Raw genomic sequence first — 22,295 nt, forward strand, 5'->3', positions numbered from 1 at the left:
AAGGTTTTAAAGGGGCAAACATAACTTCTGTATTTATAAATTAAAATAATAAAAGGTTTAAAAAGGCAAGAAAAAAAATCAAGTCCGGGATCGCGGCTTGACCTGAGTCGCTGCTTCCACCTCGTGGTGATAACCAGGAATTGCAGCCCCCAATGCCTCAGCGATACGACAACCCAAAAAAACCACCCCAAACCCACACAAAACCCTTCAGAAAAGAATAAAAACCGAATCAAACTAAACCATAAATCCACCAAAATCCACCCGAAAAGGCGAATTCCCGTGGCGGCCATGATTAAAGGTGGGGCGGAACAAAGGCAGCGGCGCATGCGCAGTGCTCGGTGCTGCCGCCCTGTGGCGAGCACCCGCTACTGAAATCGGCGAATTTTAGGGCATAAAATGAACATTTTGGGGATAAAATCTGAGTTATCTGCGCTGGAGGAAATGAAAACTTTGATGTAAAATTGATGTGATTAATAGGTGGTATTTTGGGGGGTGAAAATTGAGGTTGTCATAAGGGGACAAGTAGGGAAAATTTGAGGGATAAAATCTGCTTAATGGATGGAATGAATATTTTTTGGGGGAGGGATGTGAGGTAAACTATAGGGGACAGAGTGAACATTTTGGGTTTAAAATCTGAGGTAATGTATAGGGGACAGAGAACATCGGAGGGAGGTGGCAGGGGTGATACTTCAGACAGAGATTGAAATCTAGAAATACGCTAATATTAATTTTTTAAAATACATATATATAAGCAGAACATCTGAAAACACTCCAGAGAAAGCCACGAAACCTGGGTGCTCTGCACGTCAGGATAAGTTGTGACTTTATTTCCTGGTTCTGTTGTTGGGAAATTGCTCAGGTGTACACAGATTAATTTCTTATATTCTTTGGCTCTCCTGATTGAAGTAAAAGCATCATTCCCCTCCCTTCCATAATTCCAGGATCAGTATTTATATATATTATATATTTATTATATTATATTATATTAGATTTATATGAAAATAATAATATCATATCATATCATAATATTAATATAATACTAATATATAAATATATGATTATATAAAATATAATATATAATTAATAATTCCATTCTATTATATTCTTTTCTATCATATTCTATCATATATTCTATCATATATTCTATCATATATGATATGATATGATATGATATGATATGATATGATATGATATGATATGATATGATATGATATTATATTATTATGTGTTCATGCTTCCCTGCCGAAGTGATTTCATTATCCCTGTAGCTATGATATATATTATATATATGAAATATATAATATATAATTGAATATATATGTAATATATAATAGATGATAATAGATGATAATAGATAATAGATAATAGATATGTTGTATTATATACATATTATATATATGATATATAAATACTGCTCATTATTTATTCTTTTACAGCTGGAATTTGCAGAGGGAATGCTGCCTGGAGCATGCTTCCAGACCATATTTGAGTGAGGGGTTTTTTTTGTGAGCTTCAAGCAGCTCGTGGTTTCTGCTGCCCAACAAAAATCCTGGAAACTGTGCTGCTTTTGGGATAATTGGGGAGAAATACAACAGGAAAGGTTAAATAGATGGCACAAATGAGACAGGACGGAACAGCTCTGTGATGGTTTATCCTTGGAAATGGAAATACTCTTTGGTTTATTCCAAATATTTACTATAATGTTAGGAAAAACCCCACAAATAATCACTGGGAATTGGAGCCCTCTCCAGCCGCGGTTTTCCGAGCAAGGAAATTTCTGCAATTTCCAGATTTTCCAGCCGGCGTCACTCCTGGGTCGGGCAGAGCCCTGCCAGCCATGAGGGGATCCAGGAGGTGTTTCTGGCTCTATGGAAGGACAGCAGTTCTTAGTTTTTATAACCTTTATAAATCCAAATTATTTTTGGGGTAATTTCACCCGCTTTGTTTCCTTTCCCTGCTGCTCTCAGGCGCGTCTGTGATATCTTGAGTTCTCTGCTCTCCTCTTGTGCCGTGTCCTCATCATGTCACATCCCACACATCAGCTCTTGAAGCACCCAGAAAAGAGCAAAACTTCTTTTTATAGCTCAGAAAAAGAAACGTTGGGCTCCGTCCTTAGTAAGTTCCCATGGCAAACTCGCTAAAGTCAATTTAAATATTGTTTATTTCCAATTGTCCAAAGGCATTCTGTGAAAAAATGATTTGGAAGATGCTCCTTGTCTTGGATCTCCAAGCTGAGCTCTGAACTCAGGAAAGAAAAACTTCTGCTCCTAATCCCATCCATCCAATCAGAACAACTGAAATGATTTTGAATTTGTTTTTTCAGGTCCTGCAAGACCCATGGTTGGCACTGAGGAAAAGGGTTTGTTTCACAAGTGCCCACCAAAAAAAGGATTAATGGGAGGCTCTGCATCACAAGATCCCTGTGAACACAAATTACTCAAACTATTAATATTTTTATTATGGTTTTTAAATTAGCCACTTTATGAGTTGTGGAAAAGGAAATGATTGGCATTGACAGATGATTCTTTTAAATGCAGTATAAAAAAAAATATCGCTAATAACACACCTGGTGTTCACCATTCCGCAGTGCTGACTCTGGCAGAGATTTGAAATGCTGTTAGCAATGGCTTGTTTTACCCCAAAATTCTCATTTTCCAGGTATTTCTCTGTCTTATTCAGAAGTATTTATGGTTCCTGGGCACTTGTAGATGTTTTGAAGATGATTTTAAAATCAAGATCTTAAACTTCATGCTATAGGTGAGGCATCCTTGAAACTTGACTCTATGAAGAGTTTGGGACAAGGTTTGATAATCCAGGACAAAGAAGCACAAATTGCTACTTTTCATGAACAATTCGGTTTAAACACTTAATAATGAAAAAAAACTCCACACAAATCAACTTTATTTTTAAGAGAAATCTCTGCATTTCTACTGGAAAGTGGTTGGAGACTTTGGTCACTCCTGGATTTGCTCACCTCTGCTTCTAGAGAATTCCTCCAGCTTCCCTTTTCCTTGAAAATTGTGTGGGTGCTGTCCAAGGAACACTGTTGGAGGTCACAGGAAATTTCATGGAGTGGAATTAAAGGAATTAAAATGAAATTTCATGGAACGATATGAAATGAAATTTTGCGTATTGCAACGAAATAAAATGAAATTTCCTTTCCATTTCACTTCATGGAATGAAATGAAATGCAAGGAAATTTTGTGGGATGAAATGAAATGGAATTTCAATATTTCATTTCATGAACGGGAATTTAATGAAATTAAATGTAATGAAAAGCAATTTCATGAAATGAAATGAAATTTTGTGTTATAAAATAAAATAAAATAAAATAAAATAAAATTTTAAGTGTCGTTCTATTTCATGAAATGGAATGAAACTGCATGGAATGAAGGGAAGTGAAACAGAATTTCATGGAATGAAATGAAATTTTGAAATGGGGCTGCACTGCTTCTGCCTGAAGGTGAGAGCTGAGTTTAAATTTTCAGTTTAAAGCTGGATTTAAAGAAGGAATTCCTCCCTGTGAGGGTGGACAGGCCCTGGCACAGGGTGCCCAGAGAAGCTGTGGCTGCCCCTGGATCCCTGGAAGTGTCCAAGGCCAGGTTGGACAGGGCTTGGAGCCACCTGGGACAGTGGAGGGTGTCCCTGCCCATGGCAGGGGTGGAACTGGGTGGGATTTGAGGTCTCTTCCATCCCAAACCATTCCCTGATTCTCTGACTGTGTTCCTGCTCCCCTGCCCAAGTGATCTCATTATCCCTGTAGCTAATTAAGAGGCTGTTTGTGTCACTTTGTTCAGACACAGCCAATTCACCTTTACAGGTTGATTTTCCCCCTCATTTTTGTGCCTGGCTAACCCAGAACAGCTCTGATCCCTTTAACTTCACGCTCCACATACCTGGAGGGGATAATGAAATTACACCACGGGATTTAACCTGCCCGGCATTAAATACTGGGAGCTGCAGCTCTTCCTGTTAGAGGAACCAGGAAATGAACAACAAAACAAACAGGAAAATAAAGATATTAAGCAGGCAGCACATTCCTGATTCCGATGTAGCCATGGAGCCTGGCTTAAGGGTAACCCTGTGGATCAATATAATCAGAAACTCTCCCGTGCCAGATCGTGGTCTGTGCAAATAAATCACATATTCCCTTTTCCACTGGGATACCAACATCCATGGCTGTCCTGGGCTGAGCCTGGTGCCCAACCTGTGCCTTCAATGGGTGACATCCATGGGTGTGTTTGGAGAAACGGTGATTTCTTTTCTGCCTCCCCTAGAGACACACTTCCAGGTGAGAGCAGAATCCCGAAAAGACCAGGATTGATTTTGTTCTGTGCTGGACTCCTCTGAGACAAGGACTTTGCACAATGCAGGGATTTGCAGTTTGCCATGGAGAGAAGTTCTGGCTGTCCTCCCACGGGAGGAGCCCGGCAGGTCCTGGGCAGCGCTTTGTGCAGCACGTGCAGCCTCTGACCCTAATCAGGATCGTGATTTATGGGATCATGTGAGTCCCCTGATTTACTGAGCATCTGTCTGGGAGCTCCTAACAGACCTTGCAGTTCAGGGCTGCCTTCCCTGACGTTGCCTTCACACAGAATTTTCCAGGCTGGGGTGAGCTGGCTCTAATGAAGGGGCGCAGGGTCTTGAAATCACAAACATATTGGATGGATGGATGGATGGATGGATGGATGGATGGATGGATGGATGGATGGATGGATGGATGATGGATTCACTCACTGCCTCCCTGTGCTTTTGTGCTTTTCCCAAATTCCTGCCTGTAAGAGCAATGCTCATACAATAATAAATGATGTCTCCACGTGGATGTAATTAAAATCCAAGCATGAGCACACAATTATGTGAAACTCTTTTCTTCAGCTTCCAAGCCCCACGAGGCCAGCCTTTAGGTCTGAGTTTCAATGCTGATTCACTGTGTCTTGAGTGCCTGGCAGGTTGTTATTAATTTTAATGACTTGTGTTTTCCTGCAGGAGGCCTGCGCTGGTGCTGGCAGTGGTGATCACAGCCCGCAGCAGTCTGGGTGTAATTGGTGTGCAGATCCTGGCAGCAGAGGAGGAGGGAAATGCATGAACAGATGACAAAAAACAAGAAGAAAAACTGACTGAGCCTGCAGGAGGAAGCAGCTCTGTGAATCCTTTCTCTGTGAGTCCAAACCTCCCATCCCAGATTTGCTCCAAGCCCCATCCAGCCGAGCCTTGACTACTTCCAGGGATAGGGTTTGTAATCTTCTGTGCATCTTTCAGAGCAGGGATCTGAGCAAGAGCCTCCTGCAGGTAAAACAACCCCTCAGGCTGATTTTTTTGGATCATCAGTGTTGGTTTTTATCCCTTCCTGTTGCTCCTGGCAGCTGGGGGAAGGAGCGATCCCACAGCCTGTGATGGAGCAATGGCTCCTCATCACTGCCATTAAAGCTTCTCCTCCAGGTTTGTGGCTCCCCATTTTGGTCAGAAATGCCATTTCTCCTGCAGTTTTTCAAGCAGCTGGGGACTCCTGTCACAAATGTCATGGTCACTCCCAGAGACCCTGGGATAATACCTGGACCTGGAATCTGGGACTTCCTGTTGCAGGCGTGGAACATCCCTGTGTGGCCCTTCCAGGGCAGAGATCCTCCTTTGCTCTGCTCTCAGGGCTCCTTTCTGCCTCTGGCTGCATCTCCTGCTGCAGGTGGAAACAAATCCCAGGTTTTGCCTGGATGTAGAGGAAAGGGACAGCGGGAGCCAGCAAAGCTCTGCAGACCCAGAGGAAGAACCTGCTGCAATTAAAACCAGGACCATGATGGGAATATTTCCTACTTGGAGGAAAAGCAACAGCCAGGTTATATTTTTTTTTCTTTGCCTTTGCACCTTTTTTTCTGTGGTTTTGCTGCCTCCCAGTGCCAGTGGAGCAAGGAGCTGGAGCAGCACAGTTCTGACAACAAAGGCTTGATATAGAAACCTCAGCTCATGGCACAACATGCATCCAACCTCAAATATTTAATGTTATTTAGTAGCAAATTTGGGACATGGGTGCTTTTTTGCCCACCTCTGCACAGACAGGTGCACCTGCAGAGAAAGGATTTTTTAATAAATTCAGAGAGTGGGAGGTAAAACCTTCCTGGGGCAGAGAATTTCCTGTATGAACAGAGATTTCTCAGGTGTGTAAATATTTCTGAGTGACATTTAAGTTCATAACGACATGATATATTTAATTATAGAATATCCTGTGCTGGAAAGGACCCACTGGGATCATTCAGGGAGAAAACAGACCCAGCTCAGGTGAAGGTTTTGCACATGCAATGGGCACTGACTCTCACCCTGTTGACTTCTCATCTGCCCTTTCCTTTGCTTTGGCTGAATCCTCTTCAGATCATAAACGTGTTCAAGAAATGACTGATCACCAGCTCTAAACCTCCTGATATTTAAAAGGAGCATCTCCCAGGGGTGTGGGGGTTTGTGCTTGAAATTCAGTTCCATTCCTGCATATAATTTTTCCTGTTTTGTGGGTTTTTTTGGTTTTTTTGTTGTTTTTTTTTGGGGGGGGTTGGTTTTTTTGTTTTTTTGGGGTTTTTTCGTTGTTTTTTTGTTTGTTTGGGTTTTTTTTTTAATCCAATGAGAGTTTTCTAACTGCTTCTGAATTCCAGGAGGAACAGCACAATAATCTTTGTGTCTTACTGCAGGGAAGTTTACATTGCAATTGTAACTCTCCTGCCCTTGGACAGTTTTAACTCATCTGCATCAACATCTTAAAAAGGCCTGATGGGTCTTCTTTACATTTTCTGATAGGATAAGTGAAATGAGATGTCAGGAGTGAAACCCAAGCCCCTTCACCCCACTCCTCTGCCTGAGCTCCCTGCCAGCGAGATCTTCCAACAGGAATCTGGAAAGAACAGATATATAGAAGAAATATTTTTTATTTTATATAATTTATTTTTTATTTTATATATTTTATGGTGAGAGTGATGAAACCCTGGGACAGGTATTCCCAGAGAAACTGTGCCTGCCACATCCCTGGAAGTGCCCAAGGTCAGGCTGGAGGGGGTTTGGAGCCAGCTGGGCTAGTGAAAGGTGTCCCTGCCCATGGCAAGAGGTTGAAAATTGTATTTTTTTTAAGGTCTCTTCTCTTCAAACCGTTCCATGATTCTGATTGTAAACACACAGAAATCTTCAAGAGGGGAGGGGAGTGGAGGGGAAGGTGCGGGAAGGTGCGGGAAGGGAAGGTGCGGGAAGGTGCGGGAAGGGAAGGTGCGGGAAGGGAAGGGAAGGGAAGGTGCGGGAAGGGAAGGTGCGGGAAGGGAAGGGAAGGTGCGGGAAGGTGCGGGAAGGGAAGGTGCGGGAAGGTGCGGGAAGGTGCGGGAAGGGAAGGGAAGGTGCGGGAAGGTGCGGGAAGGGAAGGTGCGGGAAGGGAAGGTGCGGGAAGGGAAGGTGCGGGAAGGGAAGGTGCGGGAAGGGAAGGGAAGACAAAAACCGTTCTGACAAAAGACAAATCGGGTATTTCCCGTATTTTCTTTTCAAGATTTCGCATCCTCCGCCTTGCAGAGCAGCGCAGCTCCGGGCGGGGCCGTGCCTTGGGAGCGCTCACTAATGAGATCAGTGGTTTGTTTGCATTTAATGGGCTGCCGGAGGCCGTGCTGTAAAACCTCGGCTCCTTTGTTTCAGCTGTAAATTGCCATTTAACTCGACAGCTCCGCTCCTATTGTTCCCCGTGTAGAGATGGAGCAAGGTAAAGGACGGGATGAAAAGCTCGGGGTGACACCAGGGAGAAAGGCACAGGGGTCAAAGTCAAGGGCAGAGACGGGAGGTTCCCCACGCCCTTCCCTTGACAATAGGACAATTTATTTCTGTTCCCTCGGTGGAAGACACTTTTATATCCTAATTTTAGCTTCCTTTTAGTTGGTAAACCGGGAATATTATCGCGCTGGCAAGAGTCGCATTCACACAGCCCCTGCTTGCACATGCTTTCAATCCTGTTCAGCCCTGTGAAAAACGAGGTTCACATATTTTTATGTAGAATTTCAAAGTTTAATAGAAAGACAATTAGGAGATAAAAAGAAAGTATTTACTTTATATTTTTATATAAAATATATAAATATATAATATTATAATGTATGTATTTATATATATATTTTTATATATACACTATATTTTTATCTATAAATATAAATATATATAAAATATATTATAAATTAGGGTTGAAAATTATATATTACAATAGATTTTATAATATATTTACAATATATATAATATATAATATAATTTTATATTATATTAATTATATATAACATAATATATATAATATATATAACATATTTATAAAATAATATAATACAACTATTATATATTTATATTTATATATAAGATACGGCCATGTGTCTCTGCATTCAGCCAAGAGAGCACACTTTAATAACAAAGGATTGTCCCTTAAAAACAGAACCCTACTATATATCCATAAATTCTCATACATATTCATACATTCTTCTTAAGTTGTTGATGTTCCTTTGTTTAGTTTTTACCTTGCCCCTTTCCCAATAGATCAATCTCCTTGGCTCCACGGGGTTTTCCACCCTCTGATAAGGATGCAATAAATCCTTCTCTTGGAGGACAAGATAATTTTAAGAATTCAGGGGGATCTCTGACTATCTATTCAGTCTCTGAAAATAAACAAAACAAAAATTAGTTTGTGCTTTAATATCATGTTATAGCCTAATAGATACGTATTATACGAGTATTTCTAAATTTCATCAATGACAGAAATAAAAGAACTATATTAGTACAACAAAGTTTTCTAACCTTATAATATTGGCAAAAAGCCAAATAATATATATAATATATATATTAAATAATATATATATAATATATATTAAATAATATATCTAACCTTATATTCAAGAGGGAAGGGAAGCCAATAATATAATATGCACTTATAACAGCCCTTCTTCCTCAAGTTATTATTTTACAGTTAGGAAAAGCAGCAGCAATCAATTCTCATTCTGTATCCCCAGCCCTTCCCTTGTTTTATTGTGCTGCCAGCAGAACACAGAGGAGCAGGAAACAAAAAATGAAGAGAGCATCAACACGAGGGGCTTTGTGGACGTTCCTGCAGATGCTCTCCCAGCGATTATCCCGGGCAGCTTCACCCCCTCCTCCTTTTTCAGCTCTTGTCTCGTTTTTACACAGTGCCCTCCTCTGCACAAAACCCTCCTCGGCTCCAAACCTCTCCCAGCTGGTCGGGAAAGAAGAGTTTGTGATCATTGTCCTCAGCTCTGTCAGCATCGTGCACTGTGCTCTCCTTCCCCTGGCCCAGTGCTCTTCAGAGAATATTTCATATATTTTCATATATTCATATATTTTTTCAGATATTTTTTTGCCATTTGGCCATTTTCTTGACTCTGGCTCATTTCTAATTATCTGGGGTTATTTCTAATTACCTGGGGTTGTGACTTAAGTGTCCATTTTATTTTTTTTTTTTTGTGCAGGGAGGCAGCACATTTCCTAGTTTATTTATTTATTTAATCTAGGGAAAATCACTTTTCCTTTGTCTCCCACAGAACAAAGAAACGTGAACACAGGATTTAAACAGCGAGGGCTGTGCTGGGCTAAGCCCATCCCCAGGGTGAAGGCGCTGCTTTTAATGGTGTTACACGCAGCAGAAATAAATTTGGCCGGGAGTCTGTAATCACTGCCTGAATTAATGGAAAATAAAGGGGGTTCTTTGGAGCAGGCTGAATAGCCCAGCTGCAGCAATCACCTCGTCACTCATCAGAATGACGGTGAAATTAGTTCCAGATATAAAACTAGGCAGCAGAGGCGAGACACCCACCGGGGATTTATTTCCCAGTTAAGGACACTGGAGGTTTCCTTTCCACCCATGCTGGTGCCACACACTCATGGCTCACCAGGGGTTCAAGAGGGACAGGGATCTGGACATCAGTTTGTGCAATTTCATTCTTTTTTTTTCAGGGATTTGACAAAGTTTTGTCCCAAATCACCTCCCTGTTCCCCAGTTCCTGCCTTTAAAAGTTCCCAGTGTGGCTGAGCCTTGTCGTGGTCGTAGCTGGGGATGCAGGGAGCAGCACCCTCACATCTACAGAGACTTACACAGGTATTTATCCATCTGCTGGGTACCCACGCCTCTCTTGGGGCTTCTGGGTGGGTGATTTGGTTCTTGGGAAAGCCAAACATGAGACTTTTTGGCTGGACATGCCCCAGCCATGCTGAGCTGATCCCCCAGTGTGGGCAGCAGGGGAAGGGGGGGATTCTGCCCTGCTCAGGTGAGACCCCACCTGCAGAGCTGCTCCAGCTCCAGGTCCAACAGCAGAAGGACTTGGAGGTGCTGGAGCAAATCCAGAAGAGGCCATGGAGCTGCTCTGAGGGCTGGAGCCAGGCTGGGAGAGCTGGGAATGTTCACCAGAAGAAGGGAAGGCTCCAGGGGAACCTCAGAACCCCTTCCAGGGCATAAAGGGGCTCCAGGAGAGCTGGAGAGGGACTGGAGACAAGGGATGGAGGGACAGGACACAGGGAATGGCTTCCCACTGCCAGAGGGCAGGGTTAGACTGATAGGAGAGAGGGTTAGACTGGTTGGGAGAAATTTTTTGTGAGGGTGGTGTGGCCCTGGCACATTGGAATATTCCTTTCCACCTCCTGCCATGGACAGGGACACCTTTCATCATCCCAGATTGCTCCAAGCCACATCCAACCTTGGACACTTCCAGGGCTGGGGAATCCACAACCTCTCTGGACAACCTGATCAAGTGACACCACAAATCTCCCAGCCATGTTCAGTACAAGCATAGGCAGCTCCAAGCCTAAAATAACTTAATAAATGCTGCATTCCTTGTTTTGGGGGACTTCAGCTGGTGCACACATGCTGGCAATTTGTACATCTGATACAGCTGCACTGGATTGTGGGCAAAAACAGACTTGTACATTAATTTTGTGTTTTCATTTTCAATACCTGCAGGAAGGACATTTTTTGGAGTTGTTGTAACAGCCTCGGTTGACTCATTGCACTCTCCCATTGACGAAGGTTGAGGAGAAAAGCCTGTGATTTATTTAAAAAGGGCTTTTTCCCCCACTCTCAGGAGCACAATGAGCTTTTACTTGGATGAAAGCCGTGATTGCAGTTTGGCTCGTGTGCCCTGCATCCCCCTGTGAGCAGGTCCCAGGCATCACTTTGTGCATCGCTGGCAGGCGGCGAGCGGAGCTGCATCCATAACCCAGCTGCTGCCACCGGGTGTCACACAGGACCCCCAGAAAGGGCCCACAATGCCCCCTCCCCGAGGAAAGCTGGCAAGTGTGAACCTTAGCGGTGGGAAAACCTCTCGGGAAGAGGCTGCCCAGCTGGCTGAGTGTTCTCCGGGAGCAGAAAAGCAGGTGCCTCCATCCCACTGACATATTTCAGGAGGTGGGTCCTGTCTTTGGGGTGAAATACAAAGAGACACCACTTCCAGAAAGCCTTCTCAGCCTTTTCCCAGCTGGCAGAACTCTGGGAAGCTCTCTGTGCCTGTGCAGAGAATATTTTAATCTCTGCTGCTGTTATTAGTATTATCACTGCTAATGGTAATCGATAAATTAAGGGCTATGGGATTCCCCACTGAGATATTGCTCAGCTGAGCCTTAGCACTTTGCAAACACCCGCTGGGAAAGCCATTCCTGCTGGAATCGCTCTGGAGCCGGCTGGGATTGCCCTGGGGGAGATAGAGAGTTCTAAATCACCGTCTTGTAGAGGCTGGTGCTGGTTTAGTGCAAAGCATAAAGAGCTCACAAAGGCTTTTGTGCTGCGGGTTGGAGTGACACAATTCCTGCCCATGCCCAAGGGATGAGAAATCAGGGATGCTGTCTTTAACAAATCAGGATTTTTTTTCTTGTGAAAGCCCAAGATCTTTGAATTTGGCCCGTATGCGACAACATGGTGAGGTTGGCAAAGGTGAAATAAAAAAAGGTGAATAAAATAAAGGTGAATAAAATCTGAAATATTCCAGGTAACAAGGGACAGGAGAAGAGGAAACAGCCTCGGGTTGCTCCAGGGTGGGTTAGATTGGATATTAGGGAAAAATTCTTCGTCCAGCCCTGGCATAGGCTGGAGTGGAAGCACCGTTCTTGGGAGGATTTAAAAACCATAGTGATGTGGCATTTGAGGACATGGTTTAGTGGTGAACATGGTGGTGAGTTAATTCTTGGACTTAGTGATTTTAGTGATCTTTTCCGACCTCAATGATTCTATGATTTGATTCTCTGAAATCATCACCTGCCCAAGTGCTTCCTGCTTGTCCCACAGCACAGACCAGTGGCTCTCCCTGCAATTATTTGGGGAAAAAAAAACTGATGGGAGCCACCAAAAGGGGCTGGAGTGATGCAAGATTTGAAGTTTCTTGAGTCATGGAGAAGTAGCTCCAGCAAAGCCCGACCCTTCCAACACTCAGCACTCAGTCCCACAGCAAAGAGCAGCCAAAAAGCAGATTTTGGGCTCTCATTTCTTAAGATGTGGGGCCAAAACAGAGCTCATAGGAGCCGCTGCAGTTGTCCATGCCCCTGCCATGGCTTCCCAGGAAGCTCTTCACAGTGGGGTCTTATTTCTAGAGCTCCCTTAAGTTCTCTGAAGATTTTTTAGCTCATGAAACACAGCAAAGGCTGCTGGCCAATGCTGGAATGGAGTTCTTTTGGATCCTGTTGCCAGCGTTTTTTTTCAGTGGCGATTTCCTCACGTTGCATATTAAGCAACAGGTTGGAGCTTTTCCCTTTCCAGCTGTCCTAGACGGGGAGAGAAGATTTTATTACTAACCCCAGATTTACATCTCGTTGGGACTGTGTGCTTTCCCAAGCTGTGTATTTCACAAGAATAAATGGGAAGGGGGAAGCTCTCCACAGCTTTCCTTCCCAAGGCTTCATTAAATGAGCCGCTCTGTTTCCCTTGCCTGCAGCTGCGAAAACGCCGCGCGCTGAGAGGCGGCGAATTGACCAAATGCAATGTTTTTATTCATGTGTGCTCCCTCCCAAATCTCTGTAACTGCTCATTTGATCTGCAGAGGATCTTTTTGTGGTGGTCTCCAGGCTGACCCGCTCGGAGCAAGCCATAAAATGAGCTGTGTTCCTCTAATTTGTCTTGGTAGCGGAGGGATGCGGCGGCTCGCGAGGCCGGAATGCTGCCACGCGGAGAGGCCTTGCTGAGCACATCCCAGTGTGCCTCTGGTAGAGCTCCAGGATCCATGCCGAGCATCAAATCCATGATTAAATGGCTCTGGGGGACACAATGCACTCGTCCCCATCCATCACTGAACAAAACCTGGGAGCTGAGCCCGGCGTGGTGCTCCGGCTGCTGGCTTTGTCCCAGTTTTGTCCCTGCTGGTTCCCACAGCCCCTCCACCAAACTGTGAGCTCAGTCTTCCTCCCTCTGGAGCGAGGCAGGATGGAAGAGGAGGATGGAGTGCTGCTGGCTGTAATTATCATCACCTTTGTTTTCATGGATGACTGAAAATGAGTTTAATTTCAGTTTCCGCAGAGGGTGAAGGGAATCTCTGCTTGCCATTTGTTGACCACACTCCTGGATTTCCACTGGGCAAGCCAAATCTGAAGGAAAAAAAAACATCTTTCCAAGTGATCTCATTGTTGTTTCCTTCCCCTGGAGCCAACAAACAGAGTGAAGTGGTCAGCAAGGTACCGCTCCATCGGATATCCCGGATACGCTGCAGGGAGCCTGCTCAGGAGCTACATTTTGCCATGAATGAGGCTCAAAAGGAGATTTAGAGGCAGTGGTGACTCTGCAGGGTGGAAATCAGTGATGGAGCCCGAGGACATGAATGTTCTTCTTTGGAGAAAAAGGAGGGTTTCAGAGGAATTAGGTCACTGATCCCACTGCAGCACTAGTGGCTCCCTCCCCTTGCAAAGGATGTGGGAAGCACTGGAATGAACAGGGAGGTGGGTGGGAAGCTCTTGGAGATGAATCAGCAGCATGAAAATCCTACTTAAATTAAATGCTGACAAAAGGAGATGAAAAGCTTAGATGGATTTTCCCTTCCTGACGTCCCCGGCATTCTCAGCTCACATTTCTGAGACAGAAACCATTGCAAGCTGAAAACGGAGAGTCCAGGAATGGAAAATTCCTCCTAAGGAGAAATTCTGACTGATTTCTGGGGAAAATGGTGGGTGACTGATGAAGGGAAATGGTCTTAGAGAGAAAGAGCTTCTGTGAGTCTCTTTGGAAGAGGAAAAGCAGGAGAAATTTTCATGGCTCATTCATTGCAAGGGCCTGGAGTGCCAGGACAAGGGGAATGGCTTCACACTGACTGAGGAGACATGTAGATGGAATATTGGGAAGAAGTTCTTTGCTCTGAGGGTGGTGAGGCCCTGGCACAGGTTGCCCAGAGAAGCTGTGGCTCTGCTCACAGCAGGGAGGTGCAACGAGATCATCTTTAAAGTGTCTTCCAACTCAAACCATTCTGGAATTCTATGATCCATATCTTCATAGAAACCCTAACAATTCTGCAGTGTGATGCAATGGAGTTACAGTGAGCAGAAGCATCCTGGCCAATTTACTTTCTTAATCATCTCCTGTGGATGCCTTAGGAGGAGCCCAGAGCTCTCCAGGACCACCAGCTGAGAAGCTCTGCCCAACATGGAGAGGTTTGGAGATGCTCTTCCCTTGCACATCCAGCTTTTGAAGACGCTGCTCTGCCTTAAGTGGCAGCTTCTCCCCAGGCCAACAGGCAGAGACTTGAGAGCGAGCTGGGGAACTGCAAAATCAGGGGATGCTGGCTTAAATCAGGTTTTAAGCAGTGTATCCTCAGGCAGTGTTGAGAGGAGGCTCCTGCAATGGCAAAGCACAGTGAAGAGAGGGATTTGAGCTCCAGAGGAAACGGGATGGGAGAGGTGGGAAGTTGTTCCTGGGGATAATGAGATGCAGGGGAGGCCACAGAGCAAATGCTGTGGGGCCTGGCTTCCTCTGGTCACCTGAGGCTCAAAAACTGGAAAAAAAAATGAGTGTAGGGCTGGTTGGCTCCAGGAGGTGGTGGCCACACACCTGGAATGCTGAGGGTGGGTAGGTGAAGGCTGTGGGCTGGCAGTGGGAGAGGACCAGATTCAAGGGATATCTTCGAGGTTTGGGGTACCAGGGAGGTTCCCAGGGAGGTTTCAGTGTCTCCATCCTTGGATGTTTTCAGGAGCAAACTGAAGACAGCCCAGAGCAACCTGGTCTGACCTCATGGGTGACCTTGCTTTGAGCAGGAGGTTGGAGTAAGGATGTCCTGAGGTCCCTTCCAACCTGAATTTCCCTCTGATCCTAAGCCATATCCAAGCTGTTCCTTCTTTTGAAGAACCTTTCCAGAGCATCCAGGGTGTCAGGGAAGAGATACCAGAACACCACTCCAGACAGCAATATCCTGATTTTTTGCAGACCAAATCCCATGCTGGTAAATCTGATTTGGCCAAACAAGACAAGACTTCAAGTCCCTTCCAACCCAAGTTATTCCACGATCCTATAGCACCTGGAGATGTCCCAAAACATGTTGAAATGAGGAAGCCATGACAATAAATTATTCTCAGGGAGAGCGGTTTGTTCCCCCATCAGACAGCAACCATCCCTTTGCTCCACCCACTGTTGGAAAGGCCAAAAGGAACTTCAGCAGTGAAGTTCCACCACCAGCACCAAATTCCCTCCTTTCACAGAACCAGTTCGCAAAAGATACATCTAAAAAATCCTTTCCACCTCCTGGTCACCCTCAGCTCCCTCTATTTCTTAGCCAAACTCTTCATTTACAAAGAGCAGTGGCTATAACAAAACAATTCTGGGTAACTCAGGGTCAGCACTGCTATTTTTTGACACGTTTCCTGTGCTTGCAGGATCTCGGTGTGTTGTGTCTCCATCGCCTCCTGCATCTCCACCCTGTGTTTGATGGGTGTGTGGTGCCAGATTCAGGGTGGTATAAACAAGCAGATCTCAGCTTGTTGAAGTAACTCACCCTTTTATTTTCTTTGACCTGGGGGCTGCTTTTTTTGCGGTAAGAATAAAACAATAATTTCAGAGCAGAGGAAATTTTAATATCTCTCCTCCTAAAATAGCACTAGAAAAGAATGAAGATCTTCTAGCCTGAAGAACTTGGATAGATGGAGTAGAAAGCTTTTTATTGCCATCATCATTTATTACTTAATTTTCCCTCCCCAGGTGAAAGTGGGAAACTTTTCAAAGGGTCTCATTTTATCCCTTTCTCATGCTAGTCATAAATTTTTCAGTATGAGCTCTGTAGGCAGCAAATTCATTCTCTGGATGAACATCCATTGCCTGGAGGGTGGACTCCTCTGAAATATTAATGGGATCCCCATAAATACAACAGGATCCCATAAATCTGAGTAAAAAGAAAGAAAAACAATTATTTTGAGGCACAGCAAGGGACTACCTTGTTTATAACCATGCAAGCACAGCATAATTCATGTTTTCTCTCCGAGAAATCAGAATTATTTCCTTAAAAGTGCTGTTACAGTAGGAAAATAGCTCCTTGATGCTACGGAGGGATAAGGGAAAAGCAAATTGAAAGCCCTAAAGGATGGATCCTTGGCTCTTAGGATGCTGAAAGCGGGATTTGTGAGTCATAAAGCTTTTCTGTTTGGTTTTATTTGGAGCTGCTGGCTCTGGGTTTATTTCTGGGGTTGCCTTTGCCCAGTTGAATGCCCAGGGATGGAGACAGGTCTTCCTGGGGTTCCACCATCCCGGGAAGTCCTGCAGCATGGCTCATGGATGGTTCCTTGGTGTGCACCAGGATGTCAAAGCCATCCCAGAGCCCACATGCCCAGCAGCCAGTGTTTTCTGTGGGGAGGGGTTGTGCAGGTCCCAGTAGCATGGGATGTACCCACCAATTTTTAAATAAAATTCACCCTCCAGCCTCACTGAGCAACCATCAGCCCAGGGTGGGAAGTTTAGGCATTCCTCATGGATGGGCGAATAAAGGACCTCTCCACAGGGTGAACAGCTAATTTTGGCCTCTCTGTGTGTACAACATTGTTTTCTCCATCAGGGATTTGCTTAAAATAAACAGGTATCCAGGGACAAGGGTGTGAAGGCAGCTGTTTCCATGGGCAGATGCCAACACTGAGGTACCCAAGCTGAAAACACAGCGAGGAACACAGGTCACAGGAGCAGACTCAGCCCAGATCAGGTGTTTGCCTCTGAATAAGATCTAGGTCAGAAGGACCCACCAAGAAACATCAGCAGCAGCTTTCCCCTTCTTTCCAAACCACTCTGCTCCCCTCTTCCTCTCTTTGGGAATTGTGGATTTCATTCAGCTTTTGCAGCCCTCAAAACATGCAACAATAGTGGGAGAGCGAAGCTCAGGAAGCTGGAGAGCAGGAACAATAGCTGATGTCACGTTCTTTCCCCTTCCACATCACTCCTTCTCCAGGAAGCCTGACCTCTCTGTTGGGTGTTTTCCAGGTTGTTGACCTGATCTTTCATCCCAAGGGAAATACAAGGCTGCAGGTCACTGCCTGGTGCGATGCACCAGTGGGGTGAAATGTCTCCCCTTGTTGGCTGAAAGAGTCTTGGGGGCAAAATGTGTCTAAATCCCATCCTGGGAAGATCTCTTTTCCCTCTCCTCTCCCACCATAGCCTTGCTGTGTTCCTGGGGCTTTGGAGTCCCTGGGCAGGCTCATGGAGATGAAGAGGAGATGGAAGAGAGATGGAAGGAGCCAACACAGATGTTCAGGATGGTGCCGGTTGCAGGGAAAGGATACACTGTCAGGACATGTCTCCTTCCTTAGGTGAGTGTTGGAAGAAGAGAGGGCTTGGGAAAGCCTTTTGGAAGCTGGTGGTTCATGGACTGGGATAGGACAATGAGCAGCAGCTCTGCAGGAGACTGTCTCACTCAGTAAATGACAAGGAAAGCAGGAGGAATGCATTTTAGGAGCCTTCTACAGTGAAGCCAGGGATTTTTAGCAATCCTATCCACTTTTCCTTCCAGACCTTCAGTTCCCATTGCTGATGCTGCCTTAGCAAGCTCAAAGCATGTCCAGGGGCTCAAAAAACAGGAAGATCTTGGGGTTGGGATGGTGCCAACTCCTTGTCAGCGCAACGCGTGCCGTGGAGACGTGTCCGTACATGGAACCATCAGAACTTTATCAAGGTCAGCTAAAATGCTTCCCAGTGGCTGCAGGGCAGCTGGGCCATGGCCCAGCATATTTATTTATCTTGTCTTTGCTCTGTGGCAGCGAGCAAAGTCCGATTTGTTTTTTGGGGAAAAAAGGGAAGAACACTTTGGAACATGTTCTCACCTGCACCAGGTTAAAAGCGAGGTGGGAGTGAGAGCCCCTGAGCGCTGGGGCTCTTTGGGAAGGGAAAAGGAGCTTGTTCCAAGCAGCCCCGTGTCTCCATCACACCCCAAAGCTGCAGATTTTGAGCTTTATGCTGCTCTTGGCAGATACTGGTGTAATTAAAATAAGATGCAGACAAGGGGTCTTATCCCACTCTCCACCGGGGATGAGGAGCTGGGGTGATTAACGGGGATGGACACGATGCAGGGAGCTCGTCACAGATTAGCACTGGGGGATGAGGATTAATGTTCTGGTGGGGAGGAACGAGAGCCTCCACAGGAAATTCAGTTTTCCTTAATGTTTACTCAAACTCTTGTCATGCCATGGGGCAGCTCTTCCTTGCCCTGGGGTTGGATGGTGAGGCAGAAGGATGCAGGAGGAGCAGGATGTGCTCCCCTCAGCTGAGGGATGTGTGATTAATGGGTTTCCAGCCATGTGCCCCTCACGGTTTATTAAAGCCTGGCTCCAGATCCTTCCCCATGTTATGATGACCTCAGTCCTTTATAGATCCCTGGAGGTTTTCTGTGCAGGACCCAAAATCCCTGCTCCTGCTCCCTGGAAGCTGGGGGTGCTGGCTCAGATTTTTTGGCAATGGTGACACACCAGTAAAATAGGAAAAAACTGGGAAAGGGTGTCAGAGGCCAGACAAGGCTGGAATCTCTGGGCTGAGCAGGGTAAGGTAGAGGAGGCAAAACTCCCTGAATTTCTGGTGTAAAGAGAATAAAGGGTGTCTGTAAAGATGTTTGTACTGGTACTAGGACACAGCAGGCACAGAGAGGTGCTGGTTGGAAAGGGGGGTTATTTTTTGGGAATGACAAGAAAAGGTGACACCCCAGACGGGTGGTTTTGGGGCAATTGGGGTAGAGAATTACAGTCGGGGAGGGGTGCAATGCTTGGGGGGACATGGGGAGCCAGGATATGTCTGTGTGCTGCAGGGTGTTTGGGGGGCAATACTTTGGGGACACCAGGGTACATCACTCCTGGAGCATGGAGCTCCAGGACACACCATCCCTCGAGGTTCTGGATGGGATGTCAGGGGTGTCCCCCTGCTCCTAGGGGCTCTGTGTCACCACTTCTCGGGGGGCTCCGTGTCATCCCTCCCCAAGGGTTTCAGGGGGTTCCACGGGACTCCGTGTCACCCCTTCCCGGCGTCCCAGTGGGTCCCAGGGGGTCCCTTGTCACCCCTGCCCGGGGTCCCAGGGGGTCCCAGGAGGTCCCAGGGGGTCCCTTGTCACCCCTGCCGGGGTCCCAGGGGGTCCCTTGTCCTCCCTGCCGGTGTCCCAGGGGGTCCCTTGTCACCCCTGCCGGGGTCCCAGGGGGTCCCAAGGGGTCTCAGGGGGTCCCTTGTCCCCCCACCCGGGGACTCCCTGGCATCGGACGAGTCCATGCCCCGTCGTGGTGGGGGGGGGACATCAGCAGTAGCGGGGGCTGGACGCACCCATGAACGGGGGGGGGGGGGGGGGGGGTGAGGCGTGTGTGAGCAGGGGGCGGGACTTGGACGAGCCCATTCCTGCCGGAGGGGTATCCAACCGCATCCCCGCGATGTTTACTCCCAGCTAGGGTGGCTATCCAAGAATTCCCGACAGCATTTCTTCCGAGAAGGGAAAAAATCTCGGGATAAATCCTGTGCGGACACAAAGGCTGGGAGCGGGGTGAGCGGTGCGGGTGTGCCATGTCCTTCCCCCCCCGGGCCGAGTGGTGCGCGCGGCGCGGGGCGGGGCGCAGGGCCGCAGTGGCGGAGCCGCCCCGTCCCTCCGGCGCATCGCGGTCGCCATGGCGCTGTGCGGCCGCTCCGCGCTCCTCCCGCCGCCCCCACGGCACCGATCCCGGCCCCGGCCCCGAGCCCCGGGGCCCTTCGTCAGGTACCGGAGAGGGCAGCGGGGAAGGCGAGGAGTGGGGTGACAGCGAGCGGCAGGGCTGCGCTGAAGCGGCTGTGGGGTGGGGAAGGGGTATGAGGGGTGGGGGGTCTGTTGGAGGGGCGCTGAAGGTGTGTGTGGGGGGGAATGTGGAGGCTTTTGATGAACTGAGAGGGAGTTTGGTGTGCGAGAAGCTGAGGTTTTCACAGCTGTGGTGCTGCTCTTGGAGGAAATAGGGTTAAACGCCTGTTTGGGGGCGTTGGGGTGGGAGGCGCAGGGCGTTGGAGGTGCTGAAGGGTGCTGGAATAGAGGGGTTGCGGAGAGGTTTTAAGCGGTAGGATGGGATGTTAAGGGGTTTGATACGGGAGAAGGTGGAGCGTTTGCAGAGCTGACGGTGCTGATTTGGGATAAAATAGGTTTTAGCACCTGATTGAAGGTGTTGGGGTGGGGGTGCACGGCTTTGGGGGTGGGACAGAAGTGATGGGATATTAAGGAGAGGTTTTCTGGCGTGCCGGGGCACTGAGCTGTGGGGGGTGTTGCGGTCGGATTTGGGGTCATTCAGGGGGTTTTGGGCGGGCTAGAGCAGCATGTGAGGGACTGGCAACGGGAGGGAAGGATGATGGGGACAGGTAGATTTGGCAGGTGGCTACCGGGAGGTAGGTGTTGGTGGCCCTGACAGGACGGCAGACAAGGGCCTGATGTGACCTTGCGGATGGAGGGATTGTCAAAGGCGGAATCCTTTTGAAGGAGGGTGTGTGGGAGGCTGTGGTGGATGAGGAACAGCAGGACATCAAGGGGGGCTTGGAGCAGGGCTGGTGTGCAGGGGGTGGGTTTGGGGTTGTGTTTCTGTAGGGGATAATCCTGATTTGGGAGGGAGTAGGAATGGGCTGTCTTGGCAATAAGGGAAAACAAAGGCTTGTGAAAGGCAGGAAAAGTGAATTAGTGTAGGGATAGCTGAGGTTTGGGAGGGACTGAGGGAGAAAAGGAAGACCCTGTATTTGTGTGGGCACCTGCTGGGGGCCTTGTGGATACAAAAGTAATAAAATTTCCAGAGCTCTGGGAATACCTTGGGCTTGACAGGAGCTGGGGTGTGGGGACAGGTGAGATGGTGGCCTTGGCTCTGTGGGAGCTCAGGTGTCAGCTCAGGTATCCTTAGGTTGCCAGAGCTCTGTTTCCTTTTGGAGACTTAAGGTGCACCCATGTATATGAGACTGCAGCCCATTATCTGAAGGGTTTGAATAGAGGAAACAGCCTCAAGTTGCAGCAGGAGAGGTTTAGGTTGGATATTAGGAAACATTTCGCTGCTGGAAGGATTGTCCAGCACTGGAACATGCTGCCCAGGACAGTGGTGGGGGTCTCCAGGTATTTAAAAGGCAATTAAAAAACATTTTTGTGGTGCTTAGAGATGAGGTTTTGTGGTGGCCTTTGCAGTGTCAGGGTAACAGTGGGACTGGATGGTCTTAGAGAGCTTTTCCAACCAAAATGATCCCATGATTCTGTTTTATGGTACCACAAAGGACAACGCAGGAACTGAAGTGCTTGATGCTTTCAATAGTTACTGCACAATACATGGAAGTATTCACCAGTGGGAAGCCAGATAATCAGGGAATGGAGACCTTGCACGTGAATCGCAGACAAACACTTGGCTGAGCTACCTGGGTCTGTGTTTGCTGTAGATTTTCAATTAGAAAACAAACACCAAAACCAAACAGCTTTTTATGTTAAGTACAAGAAGGGAACAAAAGCATTTTCACTTTTTGGACAATTTGCCAGTGAAATGAGGAATTCTGCAGTGAGAGAGAGAAATGGAGGTTGTTCTGCTTGCTTGAAACACGTTTACACGGCTGTTCCCTCTCTGCCTGCAGTTAGAAATTGAACTGAAAATAAGACAGAAAAAAAGTGACCTTTTCAATTTTTTTTTTTTCACTGAATAAATTAATCTTAATTATTTAGAAAGAGCTTAGTATTTCTGTAGAGTTGTGAAGTATCTAAAAATTCATGATGGGTAATGAAATGCCAAGATGGTAAAAAAAAATGCTGAAAGAGAAAATGGTTTCCACTCAAGCCTTCCTCTTCCTGAGTGATTTTTGTAATTTGAGACCCTGTTTTAGAGTTGTCATGAGAACATTCAGACTCTCTGAACATCTGCAAGCT

General features: G+C 46.7%; 1 protein-coding gene and 1 long non-coding RNA gene across 2 annotated transcripts in view; both read left to right on the forward strand.

Moving 5' to 3' along the window:
• The first annotated feature begins 7,535 nt into the window (after nt 1-7,535).
• Nucleotides 7,536-12,769, forward strand: LOC148184071 (uncharacterized). Its single transcript, XR_015772753.1, has 3 exons — nt 7,536-7,714; nt 9,952-10,093; nt 10,952-12,769. It is a non-coding gene; the product is annotated as an uncharacterized LOC148184071 (long non-coding RNA).
• Nucleotides 12,770-20,039: 7,270 nt separating this feature from the next.
• The window catches only part of DNAAF9 (dynein axonemal assembly factor 9), a 65,574-nt gene continuing 63,318 nt past the window's right edge, over nt 20,040-22,295 (forward strand). Inside the window, exon 1 of the mRNA XM_005517950.3 lies at nt 20,040-20,147. Within this exon, the coding sequence (XP_005518007.2) occupies nt 20,059-20,147 (89 nt within the window). The 5' untranslated portion in view covers nt 20,040-20,058. The remainder of the gene's footprint in view (nt 20,148-22,295) is intronic.

The sequence above is a fragment of the Pseudopodoces humilis genome, chromosome 6 (genome assembly GCF_049639895.1).
Source record: "Pseudopodoces humilis isolate 2021_Gansu_Grassland_sample_001 chromosome 6, ASM4963989v1, whole genome shotgun sequence".
In the NCBI taxonomy this organism is placed as follows: domain Eukaryota; kingdom Metazoa; phylum Chordata; class Aves; order Passeriformes; family Paridae; genus Pseudopodoces; species Pseudopodoces humilis.